This window comes from Dendropsophus ebraccatus, chromosome 14, assembly GCF_027789765.1.
Source record: "Dendropsophus ebraccatus isolate aDenEbr1 chromosome 14, aDenEbr1.pat, whole genome shotgun sequence".
In the NCBI taxonomy this organism is placed as follows: Eukaryota; Metazoa; Chordata; class Amphibia; order Anura; family Hylidae; genus Dendropsophus; species Dendropsophus ebraccatus.
Genome location: NC_091467.1, coordinates 27094527 through 27118632, shown reverse-complemented (window position 1 = coordinate 27118632; position 24106 = coordinate 27094527). Strand labels below are relative to the sequence as shown.

The following is a 24106-nucleotide window of genomic DNA, read 5'->3' as shown; positions in this document are numbered from 1 at the left end:
TCCCTTTAAGCATTATCTGTGCACTTATCCTTTTATATAAATCCCAATGTTGTCCGCATGTTTTGCATGTTTACCGTGTTATTCGCAGCTGTCGGTGAATGGGTGCCTCATTGCCATCTGCTGAAGTTCCTCCTGTACCACTTCCTGTTTCCTCCCTGTCCCTCACTCATGTGTCCATTTTCCATCCTCACGGTTCTAGGCACTTCAAGTCCTGGTGGAAGCGCCTTTTCCATTGCTTGACTTTCTGAGAGGCGTCTGAGTGCAGGGTCAGACATCACAGCAAAGCACCAGGTAGCCCAGTTGGCAGTGACCTTCAGATTTCTTAAGGGAGACTCAGTGACCAGACAGAAATGGTTTATTTTGGTTCTTGTCCAGAATTTACGACATCACTAGTTTTGGAACATTGACACTTTATAGCGGCCTGTAGTATTGACTCATATATTCTTCATTTATTCACAGTTACATACAGGTGCAAGTCAATACTATACTCACTGGGGACATTGTTGGTCACTGAGTCGTCCTGAGTATGGTTACCTCCTCCTCAGGGTTCACTTCCTCCCGAATGACCATAAGTGACTGACGCACAACTTTTCACCCTTTAGTGTTATGGTGTCAATATACAGTGATTTTTTTTTTTTTATTATTTAAAGTGACTCAGTATCGACCAACTTACCGCACCAAACAGCTAGTACCGCCTATTTGATGAGAGTTATTCCTTACAGGTCGTGTCTTGGTTAGAACAATAGTGATCTTTTGGGCTATGTTCACACTACGTATGCCCCTGTGAACACTGCCTATTGATCTATCCCACATTGTATACGCTCCGGCCGGGATCCCGTGCGGCGACGCAAATAACTGACATGTCAGTTTTTTGCGGCCGCAATTCAATGAATTGCGGCTGTAGGAAACCCTGTCAGTTCACACAATGAAGCGAGCGGCTCCGGCCGCTTGCTTCATTGTGTGCTGTGGGAGGTTCTGATGCGGGCGCCCGCTGATGCGCCTGCATCAGAACCCTGCGGTCGGAAAGATCGTCCGGCCGGTACTTCAGCGTGTGAACATGGCCTTAATCTGCAGTGATTTGCCATACTGTGGCCTAGAGTGTCTGTGCCCCAGGTCTGTGACGCCTCTCTTTTCTTCCTCCCCACCCTCCTCATCATTAGGAACACTCCAGGCAGGATTTCTGTTCTGTCTAAACTGTCTAAACAGTGCACATGTGTCATAGCGACACGGGTGCACTGTTTAGACGAGCGAAGAATGGAAATTCTGCCTGGGGGTGTTCCTAACGATGAGGAGGGTGGGGAGGAAGAAAAGAGAGGCATTGCAGACCTGGGGCAAAGAACAGTGTGATACAGTGCTGCAAATTAAACGATCATTTTAATAGACACATTTTAATAGACATGACCAGGAAGGATTATTCTCATCAAATGGATGGTACTAGTGGTTTGGTGGATACAGAGTTGCTTTAAATTTTTTATTGTGCGAGGAAATTCTCATTCACGAGTCACAGGTCTGTGAGAGTTAAAGGAGTTCTCCAGGTAAAGCTGACACTGTTATGCCTTATGTAGGGCCAGAAAGGGTGGAGCATGTCATCCAGAAATAGAAGATCACAGATACCTTCTGAAAAAACAGGGGCACCTCTTTCCTCAGGTTGTGTGTCGTGTTCCAATTCAGCTTCATTCACTTCAATGGAACTGAGATGCAAAACCCCACACCAAAACTGAGGACAAGCGTGATGCTGTTTCTGGAAGAAAGCGACCATGTTTTTCCAAGTCTGGAAAACCCCTTTAAAGGGAAGCTGTCAGCTGCAATTCACAATATAAACTGCTGACACTGTTAGAATGCTGTTAGGACAATGAGATACAGGGTACCTTTCATATATCTGTCTGTGCTCCCAGAATGTAGAAACATGCTTTTAATATATAGTATGAAGAGTCAAAGAGGCTTTTCCGAGCTCCCGAAGTGCAGCAAGCTGTAATGCTGCGTTTACACGGAACGATAATTTGCCCAATCGTACGATTAAGAATTTTTTCTTTTATAACGATCAGCGTTTAGACGGAACGATATATCGTATGTAAAAATCGTTTTGCGATCGCTTAAGCCTATCTCGCCCATAGGTAAAATCGGTGAACGACTGTCTACACTGAACAATCTGCAAATTTTTTGTGAACGACGATTTAAGAACATGTTCAAAGATCAAAATGAACGATTTCTCACTCGCCGTTCGATCGTTCGCTGCATTTACACGTACGATTATCGTTCGAATTCGATCGTTATCGTGCAAATTCGCACGATAATCGTTCTGTGTAAACGCAGCATTAGACCTCCTCACTTGCCCTCCCACACCTGATGCTGCTTGGGACTCAGCTTCCAGGTGTCAATCAGGCAGGGAGGGGGAGAGAGGAGGCATTCCTGCTTGTAGCTATTCAGAAGCTTGGAAAAGCCTATTTGACTCCTTGTGCCAGAGGGGAAAAAAAGCACAGCTGGATATATGAAAGGTACCATGTGTCTGCTTGTACTAATAACTGTCTAACAGTGTCTGCAGTTTGTTACATGAATTACAGCTGGCAGATTCCCTTTAATCCCTGTATTAGGCTTCACCCAGTCAGGCCTTGGTATAACGCCATGGATCAGTTTTTACCAGGAGAGGTCCCTTTAATAGAACCCTGGGTCCAGGTGGCAGAAGAGACTTTCCCTGTTTAACCCTTAACTTTTTCTTTTGTTCCTTGCATGCGCTAACCTTCGCACTTAATGTCTTTAACCGTTTCATCTCCACTCGGAACAAGAAAGCCTTGTGTTGAGTCAATGGTCTGGGATACTCAAATCAGGACAAACTTTCAGCAGGCTTGTGCCATAACACTTGGGCGCTTAGGCCTTCTGCACCCACTTATAGTAGTTGTGCAGTCCATAAACCACAGACCTGGAAGGCCTGGATGGCTCCGACCAAAAACCAAACCGTATAAGTGTATTACCTGTTTTATTTTATTTTTTTTTGTTCCGGCTTTGGGCAAATGCACAGAATGTGGAATCCAGTGGTCGTGGACCCATAGACTAGAATGGGTCCAGAAAAGGGGCCTTAGAAGATGAAAACATGATTAAAATAGTGACATATATTTACATGTCACTTTATGATAGGACCCCCGAAGACCACTGAATCTAAGACAAGTGCTTGTCATGGTGTGACATTGTGCTGCAGTTGGTGGTAAGACAATTGTCCGCCAGAATCGCTTATGCCGCTTATAGTTAATAAGGAGCCAAGATCTACAGCACTGTATGGTACTGCAAATGTTGTTAGATATATCAGAGGATAGGATAGGCACCACCTAGAGACAGGGTTTATGAACAACATTGTAGATCTGTTTTGTTGCTCACTCCGATCTCGTCTTTTCTTCCTCCAGTCTTCGTACAGTACGTTCCTCGTGTGGAAGCTATGAGAGCCTGAGTTCCCTCAACCTTGAACCTCACAAAGAAGCACCTGTACTAACCTCTGTCCCACTACTGAATGACCAACCCAACTCCGGACGCAACACTCCTTTGGGATTAGTTACCCTTTTACAAGAGCATGGTATATCCGCCACTGGAGACCCCAAAAGCAAAACCTCCACTAAAGCTGAGGTTAGGCCACCTGCGTCCACTGCATACCCTCCTATCTTCCAGTTGGCTTGGAGTAGGACATTAAGAGGTCTTGGCTTTGAAAGATCTCTTGTGGACAGTGCTTTAGTGAATGATACACCAGATTCTGGTGCTACCCAGAAAAGCATCTTCAGTATAAACCTGGTGGAACAGCTACGGAGACTTGGCTTGAACCAGGTTGTGGATAGGGGTATTGTTTCTTCTCAAAGGACAACAGAAGCTGAGAAGTCTTCAAGCTGATTCCATATTGAGTGACTGAAAACAGAACACTGAAGAACCTGACGTTGCACTGAACTGACTAACAGAAGGCACTAAATTCACGCACGAGGAGACCACATAGCCACCTTTATCCTGTTTTGCTAGTAGGATATGGTGCTGAAAGCAAAAGGGATTTAGGGTCAGGCACTTGATGGTCATGCTACCTACATATATGTTCCTCCATACATATTACAAGAGAGACCTCTTGTATCTCACTAGACAGGGGGGCATAGAGCTGCCTATATAGTATTGTATTACTATGCACTTGGCCAACTTGCAATTCAAGAATTACATACAGATAATTTTAGACTACTGACCGTCTAGTTTCCTTATGCAGAACATCTCATTGTTCCATTGTTGGAACGATTCAAGTTTAAATGTACTTAGGTTCTTATATTCACCGCAGAGTTTATAATAGGACTGAATGAGGCTTGGCTGAGGTCTTTTTAATGTAATTTCATTGCGCATCTAGACTCTATTTGCTTTTAAAGGTACAAGTAACGGGACCATATCCATGTTCTCCATGTTTTGCTGCGTCCTGGTTCCAGAGCATCTATTTTTTTGTGTACAGAAAGAAATGTAATTTTTACCAGGGACAAGTGCAAGAAGAACCAATTTGCTCTCTACCTCCATCTATCTGTGGACCTAAGTACTAGACTTAGAAGATACTAGAGATACTGTCATTGGGGCTGGGTTGGCATCCGCATCATGGACGTCCACAACGTATTCTTCAACACGTCTCCAGACTCCAGATGAGTAATGGCTGTGCCAGTTTTGCCCTGTTGTACATGAGCTATTGATGACTCCCATGTTGTGCTGTACAGGCCCAGAATACAATGTTATAATAACTGAATATTCTTCTGCACTGATTCTATGTGACTTTAATAAATTTAAGATGTAAATGTGTCACTGGTTGTTATAATACCTGTGTATCCTGAGACAGTGGCTGCTGGAAGAATAGAGGGGAAGATATCCTGACTCCTTTTTTTGGAAATTTGGGGCCCTGGTTTTACCGCTTTATAAAAGTTTTTCCTAAGCTACAAGGTATTCACATATAATACTACATACACAGTCCACATAATACTATACTGTAATGTACAGTAAACATGAAACTGCCATACAGCACCCAATATCATTTAACTGCTCCACTATCAGGTTGCTCCTGGTGAGTCCCGTCCTTGGATGCTCCCTAGAAAATGAGGCCTTGGGCAATTGCCCAGTTTTCCATCCCTAAAACTGTTCCTGCTCCTTAAATGTGACCTACTTGAAAACATTTAGGGTAGCTTCACACATAACGGATTCCGGCTGGACGTCCCGCTTAACCAATCAGTGCGCTGCCCCGCCGCAGTGCACTGATTGGCTAAGCGGGATGTTCAGACACCGGAAGCCCCCAAAGCAAGCCAGAGCACGGAGCAGGTATAGTATGCTCCGGTCAGCGGGAGGTTAACGGGCAGCATTTACATAATTCTTCTCATTAAAAATTAATGATAAGGGATCCACAGCGGATCCCGTGGCCCCACCTCTCCTCTCTGCTCGATGTCGTGTAATAGCACAGTAGCAAGCAGGGAACGAGGAGGAAGCAAGCAGTGAACCGGCAGGTCGGCTCTCCCTTCCTACTTTACATCACTAGGTGTAATACGGCCCTTACAGAAACAGGTGGGCTAGCAGACTTCTGTGCAACAAAAGGGGGAATCATCAGAAGTGTCGGATCCTCGGGGTAGGCGGGGACCACAGGAGCCAGAATGACGGCGCTTCACGGCCTAAGGTTTGATGAAGTAAAACGATGAATTTTAATGGTCTCATAAACAACGCGTTTCGAGGCATAAATTGCCCCTTTGTCAAGTAGAAGATATGTCTCCAACACCATCAGGTGAGCAGTTTTATTATCAGCTTGTTTGACCTACAATCTGTTGTTTACGTTCACCCTATGGCGCCCTTTCCACTTTTTTTAGCCCATTTACTTCAATAGAACTGAGTTTCAAAGCCCACCCAAACTGGAGACAACAGTAGGGGGAAAGTGGCCATTTTTTTGTAGCGCTGGATAACCCCTTTAAGGCCTATAACTTCAAGCCATTATACTCTTAGAAAAGTTTTCACAATTTTAATGTACAATAACAGATTTTGATTTTATTAAAAAAAAATAAAAAACTTTAAAAAGTATAATTTTATCATGCAATGGCTGAATGCCTAGAGGAGAATAGAGAAAACTATACGCTGGCTGCTACCAGGCCTACTCTGCTCCATCCTTGGAGCTCATTCACATTTTTGTAACAAATCCCATTGGCTTCCAAACACCAGTGTGAACACAGCTCTTGAGCTTACTCTAATAGTAAGGGGGGGGGGGGGGGTGTCCTTATGTTTGAGCAACACAGAACATACACACAGGACTCTTAACAGAATATTATACTATAAGTCGGATAACAAATGGAAGCAGACATGGAATTTATTCCAACTTTTTATATTTTTTATTTTTTTGCCTCTCCACACATCAGTAGTGTAATTCTCATTACAAACAAGAACAGACTTGACTCCTCGTGCCAATAGTTTAATGATATAGCCTCCCACCCCCCCACCCCTCTATCGGGACAAACAATCTTAAGAATCTGGGACCTGATCTTCTAAACTCCTGCGGCCAAAGTCCATCCATCCAGCATAGTCCCGATCGTGCATTGGGTGAAGATGGCCTTCAGCACTGGAGATTTCTAGAGTGTAAAATCAATAAAAGAATCAATAAAAAGAAGTTTTCATTCACCTGGCAAAGGCACAGTTTGCTGCCCCCTGGTACCAGTTGATTTAAAAGATTTCTTTTTAACTGGAGTACCCCTTTATCATGGAACCAAACTGCAATACTGCTCACAAACTGAGACAAGAGTGGAACTGTTTCTGGAAGAAAGCAGCTATGTTTTACCTGCAAGAAGCTGAGGGAGAAGTTTTGACATCATCAGTTGTCTCTGTTCATGGGTTAAGGATGCCAGAAGGTCCCGCCTGCTGATTTCCGAGTTCTTCTTCTGTAGTCCATACCCGGCTGACTGCAGTTCTGTCATTGGCTTACAGAGGGCAGCTGTGGCCAGCATGGCTAACAGAATACTAACGCACACCTTGCTGTCCATCTCTACAATGCAAAAGCAAAAAGATTCAGGAATTGTGGTTTCTGCTGCCACCTAGAGGACAGAAAAATGTGTGTCTGAAACCCAAATTTCAAAGTTACTACTTGACTCTCATAGTATAATATAGAGCAAGTATGTAAGCATGTTTACTAACCAACTCGTTGCGCTAGTATAGTCCATCATTTTAAGTGGGATAAAAGTGATAACCTTAAATAGGTATCAGGTTAAGTCATACATATTCCATGTAACAATGTGGAATCTGAATTATCTAGCTATCCAGAATTAGATAAAATAACTACTTTTTTGCAAATACAGCGACACCCTTGTCCTCAGGTTGTGTGAGGTATTACAGTTAGGCTCCATTCACTTCAATGCAACTGAGCTGCATTAACACACCCAAACTGAGGACAAAGGTGGTGCTGTTTCTGGAAGAAAGACATCATTCTTTTTTTCCAAACCCTCTTTAAAAGGGTTCTCTAATTTTCAGTTTTGCAATTTATGACATTTTTGGAGATCTGGCTGCTTAGTAAACAGGATACAGGCTGCCATTGGAAATATAAAGTCTTCGTTAGAATTCACCAACAGAAGTTGAAATTGGGTTTCTGATAGGATCCTCTTATTAAAAGAAATATGCAGGCTTAGAAAAACATGGTGGCTTGCTTCCAGAAACTGCACCTCTATTTAGGAGTGAGTTCTGTAGCCCAGTTTCATTCAAGTGAATGAAGCAGACTTGTAATACCACACACAACCTTAGTACAGAGGTGGTGCTGTTTTTGCAATAATATAGCTGTGTTTCCCTAAGCCAGGATAACCCCTTTAACAGATTCCTTCATTACATAGTTTGGTAAAAGGAGCTGTGTAATACTTCACATCACCTGCAGGGGCACTATAGGGAAATTCAACACTTTTAGAATTAAGCAGATCACTGGGGGTCCCAGCAGCAAACAAAAGGCATAAACAATGAAGAGGTAGAGTGCTGCTTTATTGTATAAGAGGGTCAATTTGCAGGTAGACCTAGAGAACGCTAAGAGGTTAGAAAAAAATACTATAATAGCTACAGGTCTACACTTCTACACATGCATTTATATGTTCGCCTTGAGTTTTTTTTAATTGAACCAGATATTGGAACATCTTTTTTTCTAATCTGTTTCTACTTTCCCATGGTATTCTTTTTCTTCCATCTTTGTACATTATTGTGGGGCCATCTTACTCTCGCTGCTTTTACAACATTTAGAGATAAATGGATAAAAGTCATAATAGACTGGAGCAGACCCAATGCACTTGTATGGTGCAGTTTTCTAGGCCCGCCGTATGACCTGTGCAGGGGTCAGTATGCAGGGATGGGAAAACTGATGTCACCTTTCATCATAACCCTATTTATGATGATAAGAACATGACGTCTCAGCATATTATTAGGCTTAGTGGCCAGAGTGAAAACTGCAATATTTCAGGATTATAAAAAAATTTTTAAAATCACCATAAATTAACATCATATCATATTTTCTGATAACACATTCCCTTTAAGTAACTATGAATAATTAATCAGGAACACATCAATCCAGGCTATTGATCTTAAAAGTAATTCAGATGACCCTGTATTATTAAGATTTCCTTTAAATCTAGAAAACAGACCATACATGTCCTATGCCTTTCTAAAAGCTCTCTATTGCCCCCTTCTGCTTAAATGGAAACTCACCTGTGATGATCTTGTCTCTGAGCCTGGGTGTTGTGCAGGAGATGTCTCTGGCTTTCTGCAGGTCTCTCTTTTATTGAGGGCAGAGAAAGATGTCTCCTCCCACCCATATCCATCACTCACCTTCTAGCCCCCCTCCTTACTCCGTGCCACTTCTGCTCATGATGTCAGTGCACCCCCTGCCCTAAGATACACGGAGATTAACTATTTGTCAAGAGGATCACACCACGCAATAAAAATGCGCAAATAGAGCCGAGTAAATCATCGCAATGTCTTTACCGGACTCATTGATCACATTTGTGGAAAATGTTTGACTCATTTTTCTCCAGTCAATATCACTTCACTCTTCCTGATGCCAAATGTTGTATGTGATCGGACATTGTAAGTTTCTCTGCAGCCCAGGTCTGACTTTGAGAACTGAGGAAGCATATGGCCTATGGCTGTATCCATGTTATCCATGGCTCCCTAGGGCTACATCCAACTTCTTCCACCACCGGTAATCAAATACTGAAAGATCGGACTCGATCTCTCTATTGTCCGGTGTCTTCATGACCTTACTCTAACATGGGCCATTGAGCAGTGGGCATCATCAAGGTACCTCTGTTCATAGATACACAGGCATGGTTGGGCTAAAGGCCTAGGAGAGGACCTCCTCATTTGTAGATGACTTTGAAACTAGTCATAAGGTCATGGGGTCTTCATTCTTCCAAAGGAACCTTGGTCTGACTCTAAACATAGACCTGCCAATGAGACCTTCAAAACACCCAATACACTTTAGTTGGGCAAATATATAGTTTTAGACTTTTACATGTGGATACGTATTGTTACTTCTCCACCTCCTATAAGAGAAACAGATCGTTGATCTCAGGGAGATCAGCCTAATGATAATGTAGTGTCCCACTGTGGGTGTTGCTATTCTTTACACCCCTCATAAAAGTCTGTACTTATCTGTGATTTTGCTATAGCTGTTGTGTTACTAAAGATGACCACTAGATGTCGCTATAGTGTGTAACTAAGGTCTAGAAACTGCACGGCTGAAGTAAACTAAAGGGTTATTGTTTATGTACAGTATGTACCAGATTCTGTTGTCCAGTAGGATTTGTTCTTTCTTCTGCCCTATTCTCTCTTCTCTATCACGTTCTCTCATTGCACTCTTTCCACCCAACCACAACACAGCACACGCGCTGGTTAGGAAGTTAGTCCCTTGGGTGAGGGTGAGTCTTAGCTGAGTTTTGAAGGAAAAAGGACGCAGCTCAGATAGCTCTTCTCAGTGGTTCTACCTTCCGCCAGGTCCCGTCTACAAGTTCGTTCTTAGTCAGTGCCCCCCATGGGTAGGATGCAAAACAGACAGCTCACACAACCCTTTTTCTTGAAGCACCAAACACGCTGTATAATGCGCTGCTAAGCCCTTCAGGAGAGGACTAGCCTACAGATAACCTCAACCCACGCCGAGGACTAGGAGTCAGTACAGTGCAGGACAGTCTCTGCAGAAAAGCCAAAGAGCTAGGAACTGATCTGGGTGGAGCAAAGTTACTAGAAAGTCGATGAACCCTATCTCACAGCGCGGGTGTACTTAGGAACTCTAACCATTCCGCTCATGCCAGGTAACAGGGTCTGGGGCCTGTGTCACCCATCAGTACGGTCCAGCCACAGCTAATTGGCAGAAAGTGGTGTGAAGGCCAAAACGCAGGCACAGGTTATTTCTTCTTCTTCTTCTACAAGTATTCTGTTATGCACTCCAACCTCCTGTAATGCACATTACTACTTGGGTTCAGACTCTCACGGCACTCTCCTCTTTACTACCTCAGTACAACCTTATCAACTCTACTACATCCTACTCAGGCGTTTATCTTACAGATCTAATTGGTTCTATGTATGTGTATTTATTGGAACTGTATCACATGTACCTGAAGATTTGTTGTATTACCTGCTGCACGTTTAAAAAGAGTAAAGCAAGTACACGTTATTACTGGGTCTGTGATTACTGGCTACCACCTGCACAGTACTACCAACCTTGGGACATTTCCCCTATCTGTGGGTGGGGGGTCCTAACACTACTCTGGAGGGTCATTACACCGCTCTGACCACCTGTGATATAATCCCAAGGGACCCTGCAGCAACCCAACAGGACACCAATCACAGGGGAGAAGGGTACAACCGGCCTTATCTTCTAAAAGCTGGCGTGCCATCACACCTGTGTGCCCCCCAGGCACTGGCGTCACGTGACAAAACCCCAAAGGCCTGGCTGTATCTCGGCCATCCACCACAAGTAGTGGTGTCACACTTCCACCTAACAAGTGACCGGTCGTCCCACCGCTACAACATCATCCGGGGGCAAAACACAATAACACTGCTGGCTGCTGGTTAAAGCACTCAATGCAGTGAAATCCTAGGTGCATTGCTTCCTGGGAAACATGAATATGCAAAAGAAGAGCCAGTGGAGCCTCATTGAAGAGTCTCAATACACAGGACTAGCCAGATATCCCTCCGGGAAGTACCCAGCCAAGGGGTGGCTCCTGTAGGGAAACCACCAAAAACACCATATTAAGTGGCCCTATAAGTCAATGCAATGACAAGGGAAAAACGCTAGGTAGTCTACGTCACACTGCCTGTGCCGGGAATGGAACGGGAGGCGTGCCGATGCCTGGAATGGCCCCCAGGTGAGTTAACTGTTTTTTATAGTGGTCGCCCCATTCTGTGGGGATGCGGCCATTTTTTAGCTCCCCCATCGTATGGGGCAACCATATGTGGCGTATAAGACGACCCCCGACTTCTAAGAAGATTTTTCAGGGTTAAATAGTCGTCTTATATGGTATTATTGTAATTATTTCTTTTTAAAGGGACAGCAGCTGGGCAACAATTACCTGAAGTATACAGCAGCTTATACACCTTCAATAACTGTCAGTTGAATGCGCATTTGTCCAGATGCAATGAATAGGGCGATGAACGTCGAATTTTGTTACAAACACGTAATAAGAAACATTAAGAAGAGCACTTTGTTTTCTGTTTTCAGCATAGCCTAAAGGGCAATGCTCTGTAAACTGGAAGAACTGGTATACCAATGGAAATTACAGTAAGGGCCCTATTCCACAGTAACGATAATCGGCCGAATCGGCCCCATTCGGCCAATTATCGCTCGTGGAATAGAGAGAACGATCAGCCGATGATCGTGTCATCGGCTGATCGTTCATTTAGGGCCAGACCTAAAATCATCGTTCCCCCATCGCGCATCGCTACGGTTGAATAGCGGTGCGCGGCGGGCAACCAACGATTTGAGAAGCCGCAGCAGCATACATTAGGTCTTCTCCTCCGCTCCGTCTTCCTCCCCGGGTCCCGTGCTCTAACTTCAGAATGGTCTGTCAGCTGACGTAGCGCTCAGCCAATCACAGGCCGGGACCCACGCAGCCTGTGATTGGCTGAGTGGCCTGTCAGCTGACCGGCCATTCTGAAACTAGAGCGCGCGGGACCCGGGGAGGAAGACGGAGCGGAGCAGAAGACCTGACAGGTAATGTATCCTGCAAGGGCTGCAAGGACATCGGTAATGATGTCCCTGCAGCCCTAGCTCAACGTTCATGGGCCGTGGAATAGGCCCAGTAAACGAGCGGCGATCTAGCAGATCGGCGCTCATTTACATCATTGATCAAGCCCTGCTCAGCCCGTGAAATAGTACCCTAAGTGTTCTTGTACTATCTTTCAGAACCAGCCTCTATTACACTGCGTCAGCACAGTAGCGAGATAATTTAAAGAGAATCTATCACCAAGACAATGCTATGTAATGTGTCAACATGATGTTATAGAGCAGAAGGAGCTGAGCAGATTGATATATAGCTTTATGGGAAAAGATTTAGTTTAACGTGTAAGATTGAAATTCCTGCTCATTTTGTGATAAGGAGTCCAGTGGGCGGTGTCACTCAATAGACTGGACTCCTTAACAAGTTACAAGTCATGCTGAATCTTTCCCCATAAAGATATATATAAATCTGCTCAGCTCTTCCTGCTCTATAAGATAATGCCAATAACTTAGGTGGCATTTTCATTGAGACGGGCTCCCTTTAAACAGCTTTTGAACCCCTGGCATCATACTGTTACATGATGCGGGGAGTTTCACATTTTAGTTCACAGCACATCTTCCGAGCACGAACCATAATTGGGGAACATGTGAATGCCCCTTATGGCTCCTATTATGTATAATCCATTTTTATTAAAATTTAACAAAAACAATAGGGATATAAATATTCTATGGGAAAGTATGACAACATAAAAGTGCACATTAGCCCAACCTTAATACCTAAAGAGGAAGCGATCTAAGGGTCCTATTAGATCAATCGATTCTTCGGTTTTGCAGATTAACGATAAATGATCACTTTTGGGAGCGACCTGAGATTATTCACCATAACACACAGAGCAATAGTTGTTAGTTACAATGTATAGGATGTGAAGGACCCGGAATCAATTGTTTCACCCTAGGGGCCTATTCCATGGAGCTATAATCGGCCGAATTAGCCCGATTTGGACGATTATTGCTCCGTGGAATAGATAAAATGATCAGCCGATGATCGTGTCATTGGCTGATCGTTCATTTAGGTTCCAACCTAAAATCATCGCCACCCGCGCATTGGTACGTGGAATAGTGGTGCGCAGCGGGCGACCGGCGATTTAAAAACTTCATACTTTACCTATCCAGGCTGCAGGTCTTCTCCTGCGCTTCTTCTCTCGGTTCCACGCGCAGCAGCAGCAGCTTCGGAGCGGCCTGTCTGAGCTGACAGACTGCTCAGCCAATCACTGGCCAGGACCGCTGCGGCCAGTGATTGGCTGAGCGGTCTGTCAGTTCAGACAGGCCGCTCCGAAGCTGCTGCTGCTGCACGTGGAACCGGGAGAAGAAGCGCAGGAGAAGACCTGCAGCTTGAATAGGTAAAGTAGGATGTCCCTGCAGCCCTCGCTAAAAGATTATCGGGCCGTGCAATAGGCCCAGTAAACGAGCGACAATCTAGCAGCTTGGTGCTCGTTTACATTGTTGATCGGGCCCCCATAAGCTCATGGAATAGGACCCTTAGGCTACAATTGCACCCACCTATTGCTGTCCTTGGAACGCAACAATCTGCCAATCTTCTAATATTTAAAGGGGTTATCCAACGTTAGAAAAACATGGCCACTTTCTTCCAGAGACAGCACCACTCTTGTCTCCAGTTCAGGTGCGGTTTGCAATTAAGCTCCATTCACTTCAATAGAACTGAGATATAAAACCCCACCCAAACTGGAGACTAGAGTCTTTGTTGTCTCTGGAAGAAACTGGCTTTTTTTAACGCTGGATAGCCCCTTTAAGTAGGAACCATGATTTCCCATAGGTTTAACCTACCTGGAATTTTGTTAGGCACTTATGTGATCATCTCCCCCCCCATGGGATTTGTTTTTAATTCATACAGATTTTTAAAGTGGACTTGAACCAAAAATCTTCTTCAGGGACCAGTCCACCCAACAAAGGTCCAGGTTTGCAGCATGCTCAGCTATCTAATATTATATATCTGCAGAATTATCATAATAATAGGGAATTACAATGTGCAGATCTGTTATGTGTACAACAACCACCCAGAGGAGGTGATAGACATAATCTTCTACTCCGCGGGGAAGATGAATTGATTTTAAAATCGGAGGCAGTAAGTCCGCTGGGTCTCAATGACCGTAATGACCTGAGCGGGTTTGCACTGTAATAATACTGATAAATTAGTAGTTTGCTCTCTAGTGTTTGAGTGATTTATGACGTTGGGGATTTTGCCTCCGTTGTGTAAAAATAAGCTTTATGTATTATTGATCATTTTCCATTTGTTTTCCTTGTAATTGTTTTTACATTTTTATATGAGGGCCAGGGTTTTAGGAGACATTTGGGCCTTGATGTAATGGGAAAGGGCCATTAGCTGTATTTTTATCCTCACACTGCTAGCGATGTTAATGGACTAAAGGGGAAGTTATATGGATTCTTGGTGAGTGCCATTTTCTTTGTTGTTTTGGGCGGATATAAGTAATGGTATGACTCACGATGCTCTCAGATGAAGAGTGTCCAAGAATATAATTCATACAAAGATTTTACTGTCCACCCCAATACAATTCCCTGATCTATTACCAAGTGCCATCCTTGGCACTCCATTTTCGCTTCCAAATGTTTTCAAGTCTGTCAAGATTTGTACTTTGTTGGCAGTCCCATGTTTCAACTCTTTACTCATACAAGGCCTGTTCCCACCAGGACAACACTTCTTTTTTATTTTGACTTCCCCAGGATCAATCATATTAACAGTAGGAACTCCACCTCTATTTCTGGCAAGATATCCTAAATCAGCTGCTTGTCTGGGGGCCACATCTTAGTGGTGTCCATTTCAGCCAACACTTGGACATGACCATTTCTTGACAAGGCTTGGCCACCAACAGAGACCCCACTTCAAACACACTTAAGCTAGAATGCCTACTGCTTACACGTGAGGCACAAATGTTCTATGGTTACATCCATACTAGGTGGTACTGCTGCTTCAACATTTTTGGAATACAACATTACCAGAAGTATACCAACATTAAGCAGTATAGAATCTATTTTAGGTACCTGTGGTCTGTACAGGAACTAGGCCCTTGTTACTTCACACAGTTCAAAACCAGTTTCATACTTCCTAATGTCTATGTGACAAATATCTTCCTCTCTTTCATACCCTCCTTTGAAGTTAATAGGTAATAGGCTGTATCCCTGTTTTCCAGGTGGTACTCGGGCTGTCTCCACCTTCCCCACAGAAAGGGAAGGCATCGGGAATCAAATAATAAGGTTCGCGTTTGATTGAACTTGAAAATTCTCGATGTTCGATCATTTTTATTCTCAACACCACCTCCCTCCCAGCAAGTGTCCAGAAGGCGATATGCATCTAGGGGTCCCACTAGACCTCTCTAAGATCTGCTTCAAGATCTTCTGTCAACACTGTCAAGAAGATCGCTTTCAATTCCCTGGACTCAACTCTCAAAAAACCCACTTAATACCCTCCCCACCACCCCCTAGGCCAGCTTTCAGGATTGTCTCAACCAGGCTACACTCCAGGCAATACCTCGGCCTAACGTCTTGTCTACATAGCCTTGCACCATGCACTTGTGATGTCTGTGGAGCCTGGACTACAAAATTTACCGTATAAGTGCAGGTTCTATTTTTTTGCATGCTCAAGTCCAAACAACGATCCGTTTTAAAAACAGATTTGTGGATGACCACGTTAAAATCAATGAGTCCTTTTTCTGTCCATAAGTCAGGATCCTGATTTACAGAAAGGAATAACTGATGTGTGGATGAGGCCTAACTATTCAGGCCACTCTGCAGGCCTGACAGGAGATCAAATTTCCTGGAGCTATCTTCTGGCCCACCAGGACACAGGTTTTGCTCCACTCCCAGATAGGACTAGGCGTGTTTTCACACCACTTTTGTGGTTTACATTTGCCGTATGCTTTGGGAAATTTCTTGATTCAAATGGCAAAGTTATCCATAGACACCCAACACTTGACAGAAATGTCCTGTATAACCCCTTTAACCAAGCAGAGGCACATAGTAATAAGTTGCTTAAACCCCTTGATGTCTGGTTGTTCTGAAGGCTCCCGGTTTGCTTCACTGCCGCCTACCAGCCATAATGATTCGTCTCTGTGTCAAGTTGTCTCTACATAGAGAGCGGCCATCAATGTGCTTAGAGCGGGCGTACTGCCCGATCACTTAATATGCCATGAGCTCTTATTCACGCTATGAAATTGCTCTGCCACCTGCAACCAACGTGTCTTCCATCTCTATAATATTCCCACAAGTGGTTCTTCTCATTGCGTATTACACCTACAGTAAGAACTGGTTCTTTTGTGTAAGATTAAAATCTCACATTTTTTTGGAAGTAGAACATAGACCCGTAATGGAGAGCTCTCATCTCATTGTTGGTAACAGTTGGTATTCAATGACAGTTGGTATCCAATGGTTCTTAAAGGAGAAGTCCAACGATTTTTAAAATCTGACAGCAGGCAGGGGGGGATTTGATAACCAGTAGGAACTGATCTCTCGGCGGGAAGGGCAAGAAGGCCCCGAGACCCCCGCCAGAAGGCATTTTCCCCCGAGTGACATCATCACAACTTGGGGGAAAATGCCTGTCCCAGCTGATGGACTGGCCACTCAACCAATCAGTGGTTGAAACGGCATCCTGCCCCAGTCACTGACTGGCTGAGCGCGGTCCCGCCACCGACTGTGGCCATAGGGAGAGGTAAGTTCCTACTGGTTATCAAATTCCCCCCTGGGGGAACAAGGCCTGGGGCTCATACTACCCTAGCAGGACAAGTAGCTTGGAACTGTAGGGCAGAAGGCGGTCAGACTAAAGTCTATACATGAGTGTTCTCTATATATCTCTACTACACACCTACAACTGTTCCAGGCAGGGTACAGTTCTACATTGGACAAGACCCCTCAGGCACCCGCTCTCCTCCACTCTCTCCTCTACAAAGCTCTCTCCTCAAAAACACCCTGTACTCCCTGTACTCCTACCAACGTACTTTAGTATTGCACTAAGTTCTTCCAAGTAAACCGTTCTATTTTTAAATCTAAGTGTTGGCTTTTTCTTACGCACCTGCACACTTGTAAACTTGGATTAATCTCTTTCTCCAAGGGCTGGTGAGGTGTCATACTGTCCGTTGTGGGTCCCAAGTGACCTTAGACCCACTCAGCTGCCACACCACTGTAACAGCTGACCCAACAGGAAGACCACCAAAAACATCCCCGCACCTCACTGTATGCTACAATCAGACTTGAGCATGCTAGAGTTTTGCTCCTCTCTACATGTTTGTACTACTGTACAAAAGCCCTACAGAAATACGGCTGAATTTTTAAAGGGACAATGCTGGCAACGATTCCCTTTAATGGGACTCTTCTCTTTTTCTCTATTCAGCTAAAGTTTTAGAAGTTTCCATTTTTAGTCGTTTTTGAGACTCTTTTTTGAGAACCATTAAACTGTTTCAACCCAAAGCAACCAAAAAGACCTACCAACCTGGTTCTAAGGCTTTGTATACATGTCCTATCACAGGTAGCCAAACACAGGGCAAAGTACACCATATATATATATATATATATATATATATATATATATATATATATATATATACATAATGGCTCTTAAAGCGACTCTGTACCCACAATCTGTCTCCCCCCAAACCACTTGTACCGTCAGATAGCTGCTTTTAATCCAAGATCTGTCCTGAGGTCCGTTCGGCAGGTGATGCAGTTATTGACCTAAAAAACAACTTTTAAACTTGCAGCCCTGTGTCAAATGTCTGTGGCCTAGATTGTGTATGCATTAGGCTGGCACACTCTTTCCGTCCCTCCACCTCACCCTCTTCATCATTAGGAACACCCCCAGAACATTTTCTCCATGCTGAATATTGCACAGGTGCCTTAACGATCCAGCCCATGTGCCGTGCTGACACAGTTGCTGAATAGGAGACAATCTGCCTGGTGCATTCCTAATGATGAGGAGGGCGGGGAGGAGGGACAGAGAGGTTGTGCCAGCCTAATGCATAGACAATCTAGGCCACGGCCGTTGGGCGCAGGGCTGCCAGTTTAAAGGTTTTTAGGACAATAACTGAATCACCTGCCGAACGGCCCCAGGACAGATCTTGGATTAAAAGCAGCTATCTGGAGGTTCAAGCGGTTTGGGGGGGGGGTCAGATTGTGGGTACAGAGTCATTTTAAGTGATAGATAAGTCTGGATGTTATCAGCTCTGGGTCATTGAAACCATAAGGAAAAAATTACATTTTTACTCCTCCTGAACAAAATTTTACAGACACCTTCAGTCACTTACTTGTTTAGCCAGAATTGTCAGTGTTCATAGAATTATTCCTGTGCTAGTAAATGAGAACTTTCCTGTCAAACGGTATCTTAAGGCCCTATTACACACAAAGATAGCTAACAGATTTTTAAAGCCAAAGCCAGGAATGAATTTGAAAAGAGGAGAAATCTCAGTTGTTTCTTTATGACCTGTTCTCTGTTTATAGTCTATTCCTGGCTTTGGCTTCAATGATCTGTCAAATAAAGCCTACTAGTCAAAATTCATGCATATCACGCTGGTATCATTTTTCTCACATGAAAGCGAACCCGTCAGGTCCTCAGGGCCTTACACACCAGTCCTAGGACCTGCCAGATAAACATCAGAATGCTGTTCTCCTCACCTTTCAGGTTCTAGGGTCAGTGTGTGAGGCCCCCGAGGACCTGTAAGGTTTTCTTTAATTACTCATTGTGTAAAATGGAGGCCTGTCACCTGCTGTATTTCGCATTGCTTGAACACATAAAAAGACAACAAAAATGGTCAAGAGAAAAGATGTTTAGAACTTCTGGATTCAGCGAGTATATAGTGTGTGGGAACTGCCAGGACCTGCCGGACTCGCAGCGAGAGTCAGTTCGTGTGAATATACCCTTAAACTAATAAAGATTATTAATAAAGTTCCTAACACAGTGGCCAAGCAGATTTGTGTTTCCTGAGTGCAAGCCATCAAAACCATGAAAATGTACTTTTATTCTTTCCCGCGCTGTATGGTAATCAATCCCAACTAGTCATCTGGGCGGTCCTGGGGTCCCAACTAGTCACAGTCATGGTGGTGTATTCTGCTGTAATCAGGCTGGGTGTGATTTACGCTCAGTTCGTTAGAGAGGGACAAGCCTGAGCACTCATAATAACACAGACATCTATATTCATGCGGACATGCGTAGTACAGGGCTGTACTTACCTTGCTGTACTGCGCATGTCAAAACCAAAATAGCCTTGAACGCATCGCTGTCTGTCAGCGTTGCTGGAAGCATCTCCTAGACCCTGCTGCAGCCAGGATCATTGAAACACTGTCTTTTCAGCAATAATACTATGTCTCAATGATCTTGGCTGCAGCAGGGACCAGGAGATGCTTCCAGCGACGCTGACAGACAGGAATGCGTTCGAGGCTATTCAGGCTCTGGCCTGCCTCTGGCCTGTTACGTACTGAGCTGTGAATCACGCAACATGACTGTGACTTGTTTGGACCCCAGGACCGCCCAGATGACTAGTTTAAAATTAATGAGCATACAGCATGGGAAAGAATAAAAGTATGTTTTTGGGGTTTTGCCGGCTGGGACTTGGGAAACACAAATATGGTTGGCCACTGTGTTAGGAGCTTTATTAACTGTTTATTAGCTTTATAGCAAGTTTGCTGCTAATTGGTTCCCTTTAAAGGGGTTGTATGTGATTGTAAAACATGGCTGCCTTCTTTTAGAAACAGCCCCGCTCTTGTGAACAAACTGCGCCTTGAGATGTAAAACCAAACAACTCATGGACAAGAACAGTGCCAATAGGGAAAAAGCAGCCATGTTTTTCCAGACTCATACAATCAGGTTATTTTCTGCATCCCTATCAGTCTAGTGTAGCAGAGGAGTTAAGGCTTGTTGTTGTGCCCTAGAAGTTAAAGGAGAAGTCCATCGGGGAAGTAAAATATCATTACGGGCAGGGGGTGGGGGGGGTTGGGAATAAAAAAAACAAGTTATAGCCACCTGTCCCGGTGCATGCGCAGAGCGGCATCCCGCTTCTGGACCCTGCCAGCTGTCTTCTGAGCTCAGCCAGTCAGTGACCGGGGCAGGACACCGCTGCAGTCACTGATTGGCTGAGCGGGCTAAATCACACACAATTATGATGTACCCGTAACAGGGGAGCCAGCGGGGTCCAGGAGCTCTGTGATGTGGCGCAGTGCGGGCTCTGGGAGCTGATAGCATAGGGTGATTTTTATTATTAATCTGCCTGCACTTACACTCAGCTATACACACTGCTGATATAATGTGTCTGCACTTACACTTAGCCATTGAAACTGCTGTATAGAAAAGTTTCTGTCACTGTCCTTCTGCATAGCTCTGTGATTCTCACTTCCTGACTGGTCCATGCTGAACACACCCCCTTCCCCACTGCTGTCATGTGACCACACAGACCTCTGACAATACTCAATATGCTGAGTGCTATACTGTACAGTTACCTATAATATGACATATTCTGCTGTTTCTCTGTTTGTTTTATCTATTCTAAATGTTATTCACAATCATAAAAAAAAACATTATTTTAGGGTGTGGAACCAATTGTCTGCATTTCAGTGATTTCTTATGGGATAATTTGCTTTGGTTTAAGAGTGATTTGGATTATAAGCACAGTCTCGGAACGAATTATGCTCGTAATGCATGGCACCACTATATATGAGATCGTAATTGCGTTCATAAATATATATTCTGATAACGACGAGTGTTCACAATAAAGACTTGAGAATGAATAACGAAAAATGTGTATCCTGCTTTTCAGGAAAAATAGGGCTCCCAGTGTTCAGACCTTCACCTATCAACCTGAAGGCAGCAATCTGAGGCCAGAACACTTGATAGCTATTAGTACCTATAAAGATGCTTATTCTTTGTTTTTTCAATTTTAAAAGGGGGATAAGCTTCTCCCAAAATCCCTAGCATGTAGCCTATCCCCTAATGGAACATTGAGTAGGTTGAAACCCAACATACCCATTCAGAGTCAGAAGACCCCAATACATAGTTGACCGATTCCTCCAAAATATATCTATGAACCAACTTGGTGACTATATATTCCATAGTAATGAAATAGAAGGTAAACTTGACTGCTTGTTGGATATTTTCCCTGGCACTGAAGGGTTACAGGGTTAGTTGTTGTAATGATGAGTAGGTAAGGACTGGATGACTATTAGTAGGAGATGAGAGGTAGCTGGTGCTCAGAAGCGAGGCCACAGGTGATGGGATGGATTGCTGGTCGGAATGTAATGAGATTTTTAGAGACCCTTTAAAGTACATACCAAAGATAATGGGATCGTCTCTGCTCCGGAGAGGGGATCATTGTCCTGTATACCATATAAATGGAATAACGTCATCCATCCCTCCGCTCTAATATAGGGCCTGGCGTTTGCGGCCATCAACAAGATGATAATAACAGGTACAAATGACTTGGTGATTACGGAGAAGGATATAGCTTTAACTCAAGTGCTTGTATCATTTCTTGTATTCCAGATATGAGATGAAGAGGAGGACTATGTGATATGTCACATGCCGGGATCAAGTATCGAAAACATCCTGATATTGATGGCCAAGAAGAACTGACCATACACTTTTATGACCCTACTTGATTGATAAGGGCCACTACATTCAGTTCTCCATATCATGGGTTGGAACCTCTTGTGTCTTGTCTCCTCAGCCGCTATGGGGACCATGGAGAAAATTATTCCAGGCTCCAGGTGGAAAAAACCTGGACAGGTCTCTCAATCACCATAGCAAACATTACGTTACAAACTAAGGAAGGCCAGACCTGCCAAGGGCTAGGTGTCTCTTTCCTATATGAAGAACCTGAGGTAAGATATGATCAAGTATGAAGAGAGCGCTATGGTGGTCTTGGTCAACTAAGCCATGGACAAGCAAAGACAGCACTCCATAGTGTAGAAGTATAAAATAGAGGCATACAAACAGAAGTAAAGGTGGACTCCCTGACCTTGTGGAGTTGTGCAGATCCGAAGCACAACTCTTAGAACAGTATGTGTGGGATTAAGGGACCGCAACCCTCCTGTGAACCCACAATGGGAAGAGGCAGCAACACCACCTCCAAAACACAGGTGAGTAGGTGCAGGTCATCCACAACAAAAGCCCAAAAATACGGAATAGAAACTTTAATTAGCAAAACAAAATAGATAAAAGGGTAAAAGCACGACGCGTTTCCAGGCCCGACCGGCCTCTCCCTTGCACCTGAGGAAGAGGCCGATCCAGCCTGGAAACGCGTTGGGCTTTTACCCTTTAAGGATGCAATCACACGTACACGATCCGCAGCAGATTTGATGGTGCAGATCCACAGCAGATTTGATCTAAATAACTGAACACAGCATCAAATCTGCGCCATCTAATCTGCTGCGGATCCTGTACGTGTGAACGCACTATTATGTATTTTATTGTTTTGCTAATTAAATGTTATATTTCATATGTCCTGGCCCTTGTGGTGGATGACCTGCGCCTATTCACCTGTGTTTTGGATCAAGCGGATTGGAGATGTGGTTGCTGTAACTAATCCATGAGGAACCTTCGCATTTACATACAGCCCTATAAGACAAAAAGATTGTATATATATATACCTCATATAGACTGCCACTGGTGACCGTGTCAGGAGCTGCAGGGCTACTCAAGCCCTCCTCGATCCTCCCCTAATGTCTATCTCTAATGTATGTTAGCATTAGAATAGACGTTAGACTTGGGAAAATAGCCTGTGTCAGGGGCGCTGTAGACACAGCAAAGTGTAGTTACTTTTAGCACAGTTACTGGCAGTAATCCCTGCCTGCTCTGCTACACCGTGCTGTGTCTACAGCACCCCTGACACAGGCTGCTTCCCCAAGTCTAATGTCTATTCTAATGCTAACTTGCATTAGGGGAGGCTCAGTATCGCTAGCACTGCATGCAGTAACGCAATGATATATAACTGCCATGACCAGGGCTTGAGCAGCCCTGCTGTTCCTGACACAGCCATTGGTGGCAGCAATGCAAAAATTTAAAAAATATAAAAAAAGTTTACATTTTCCTAAATAAAATCATTGCAAAATTAAATAGCTTTATTAATTAAATGTAATTAAATCGAATATTGTATAAGGACCCTTAGGGGCTTGCCCTAAGCCCATGAACATTGCCAATGGTCAGTTCATCAATGTTTTCAGTCATCACTGGGGCTTCCAGTCATATAAAACATGTCAGTGTTCTCCCCGACATTACATCTATCATTGATCTCCTGTCAGACTCGGCAGCACAAACATATTATCATCAGATTATAGGGGGGTAATGGGGCAGAAGTAAAGGTGAGGATGAGCCTGGCTGACATCATAGGCTCTCCAGGAGGTTATTAGGGGCTATTAGTTTACACTCAGTGATGGGTCTTGGACATGATGGTGACGATAAGCCATTGGGATTTTCCTGTGAACGGCGATTGGTCACAGATGAATAAATAGTTACCCGGTCAATCTCACATGGCACAATGAGTAGTCACCAGAGTAACGTAATATCAACGAAATACATTTTTTCTGAATTAAAGAGAGTATTTTCTTTAGATTAAAGGATTTCTCTATGTAGATCTAAAGTTATCTCTAAACACAGGATATGAGATGACTAGCTGATTGGTGGGTGGTCCTGCCTACTATTGAGAATGGAGGTAAATTTTCCTGTGTGCTCGACCACCGTGTCATTGGTTTTCTATTGGATTACCATACGTTGCCGAGCATTGCACTTGGTTATATGCAGGAGTCCCATTCACTCAGGTGATTATTGGGGGGTCCCAGCATTCGGACCGAATGATCAGCTAGTTATCACCGATCCTGTGGAGAGTTTTACAGAATTTG

At 44.0% G+C, this 24106-nt stretch overlaps 2 protein-coding genes across 4 annotated transcripts in view; one reads left to right on the top strand and one right to left on the bottom strand.

Annotated features, from left to right (window-relative positions):
* The window catches only part of LOC138771764 (trafficking kinesin-binding protein 1-like), a 50206-nt gene extending 45409 nt beyond the window's left edge, over positions 1 to 4797 (top strand). For 2 of the 3 annotated variants that reach the window (XM_069951744.1, XM_069951745.1), the window contains one exon: positions 3396 to 4797. In XM_069951744.1, the coding sequence (XP_069807845.1) occupies positions 3396 to 3870 (475 nt within the window). In that variant the 3' untranslated portion in view covers positions 3871 to 4797. Of the gene's footprint in view, positions 1 to 199; positions 292 to 3395 lie in introns of all 3 variants that reach the window. The other variant, XM_069951746.1, reaches the window with a different exon arrangement.
* Positions 4798 to 6330: 1533 nt separating this feature from the next.
* On the bottom strand, positions 6331 to 8760 carry LOC138772753 (gastrin/cholecystokinin-like peptide). Its single transcript, XM_069953375.1, has 3 exons — positions 8692 to 8760; positions 6797 to 7000; positions 6331 to 6590 (listed from the first exon to the last, which is right to left on the bottom strand). The coding sequence occupies exons 2-3, from the start codon at positions 6996 to 6998 to the stop codon at positions 6484 to 6486; spliced, it is 309 nt and encodes a 102-aa protein (XP_069809476.1). The 5' UTR covers positions 6999 to 7000; positions 8692 to 8760; the 3' UTR covers positions 6331 to 6483.
* Positions 8761 to 24106: the final 15346 nt, after the last annotated feature.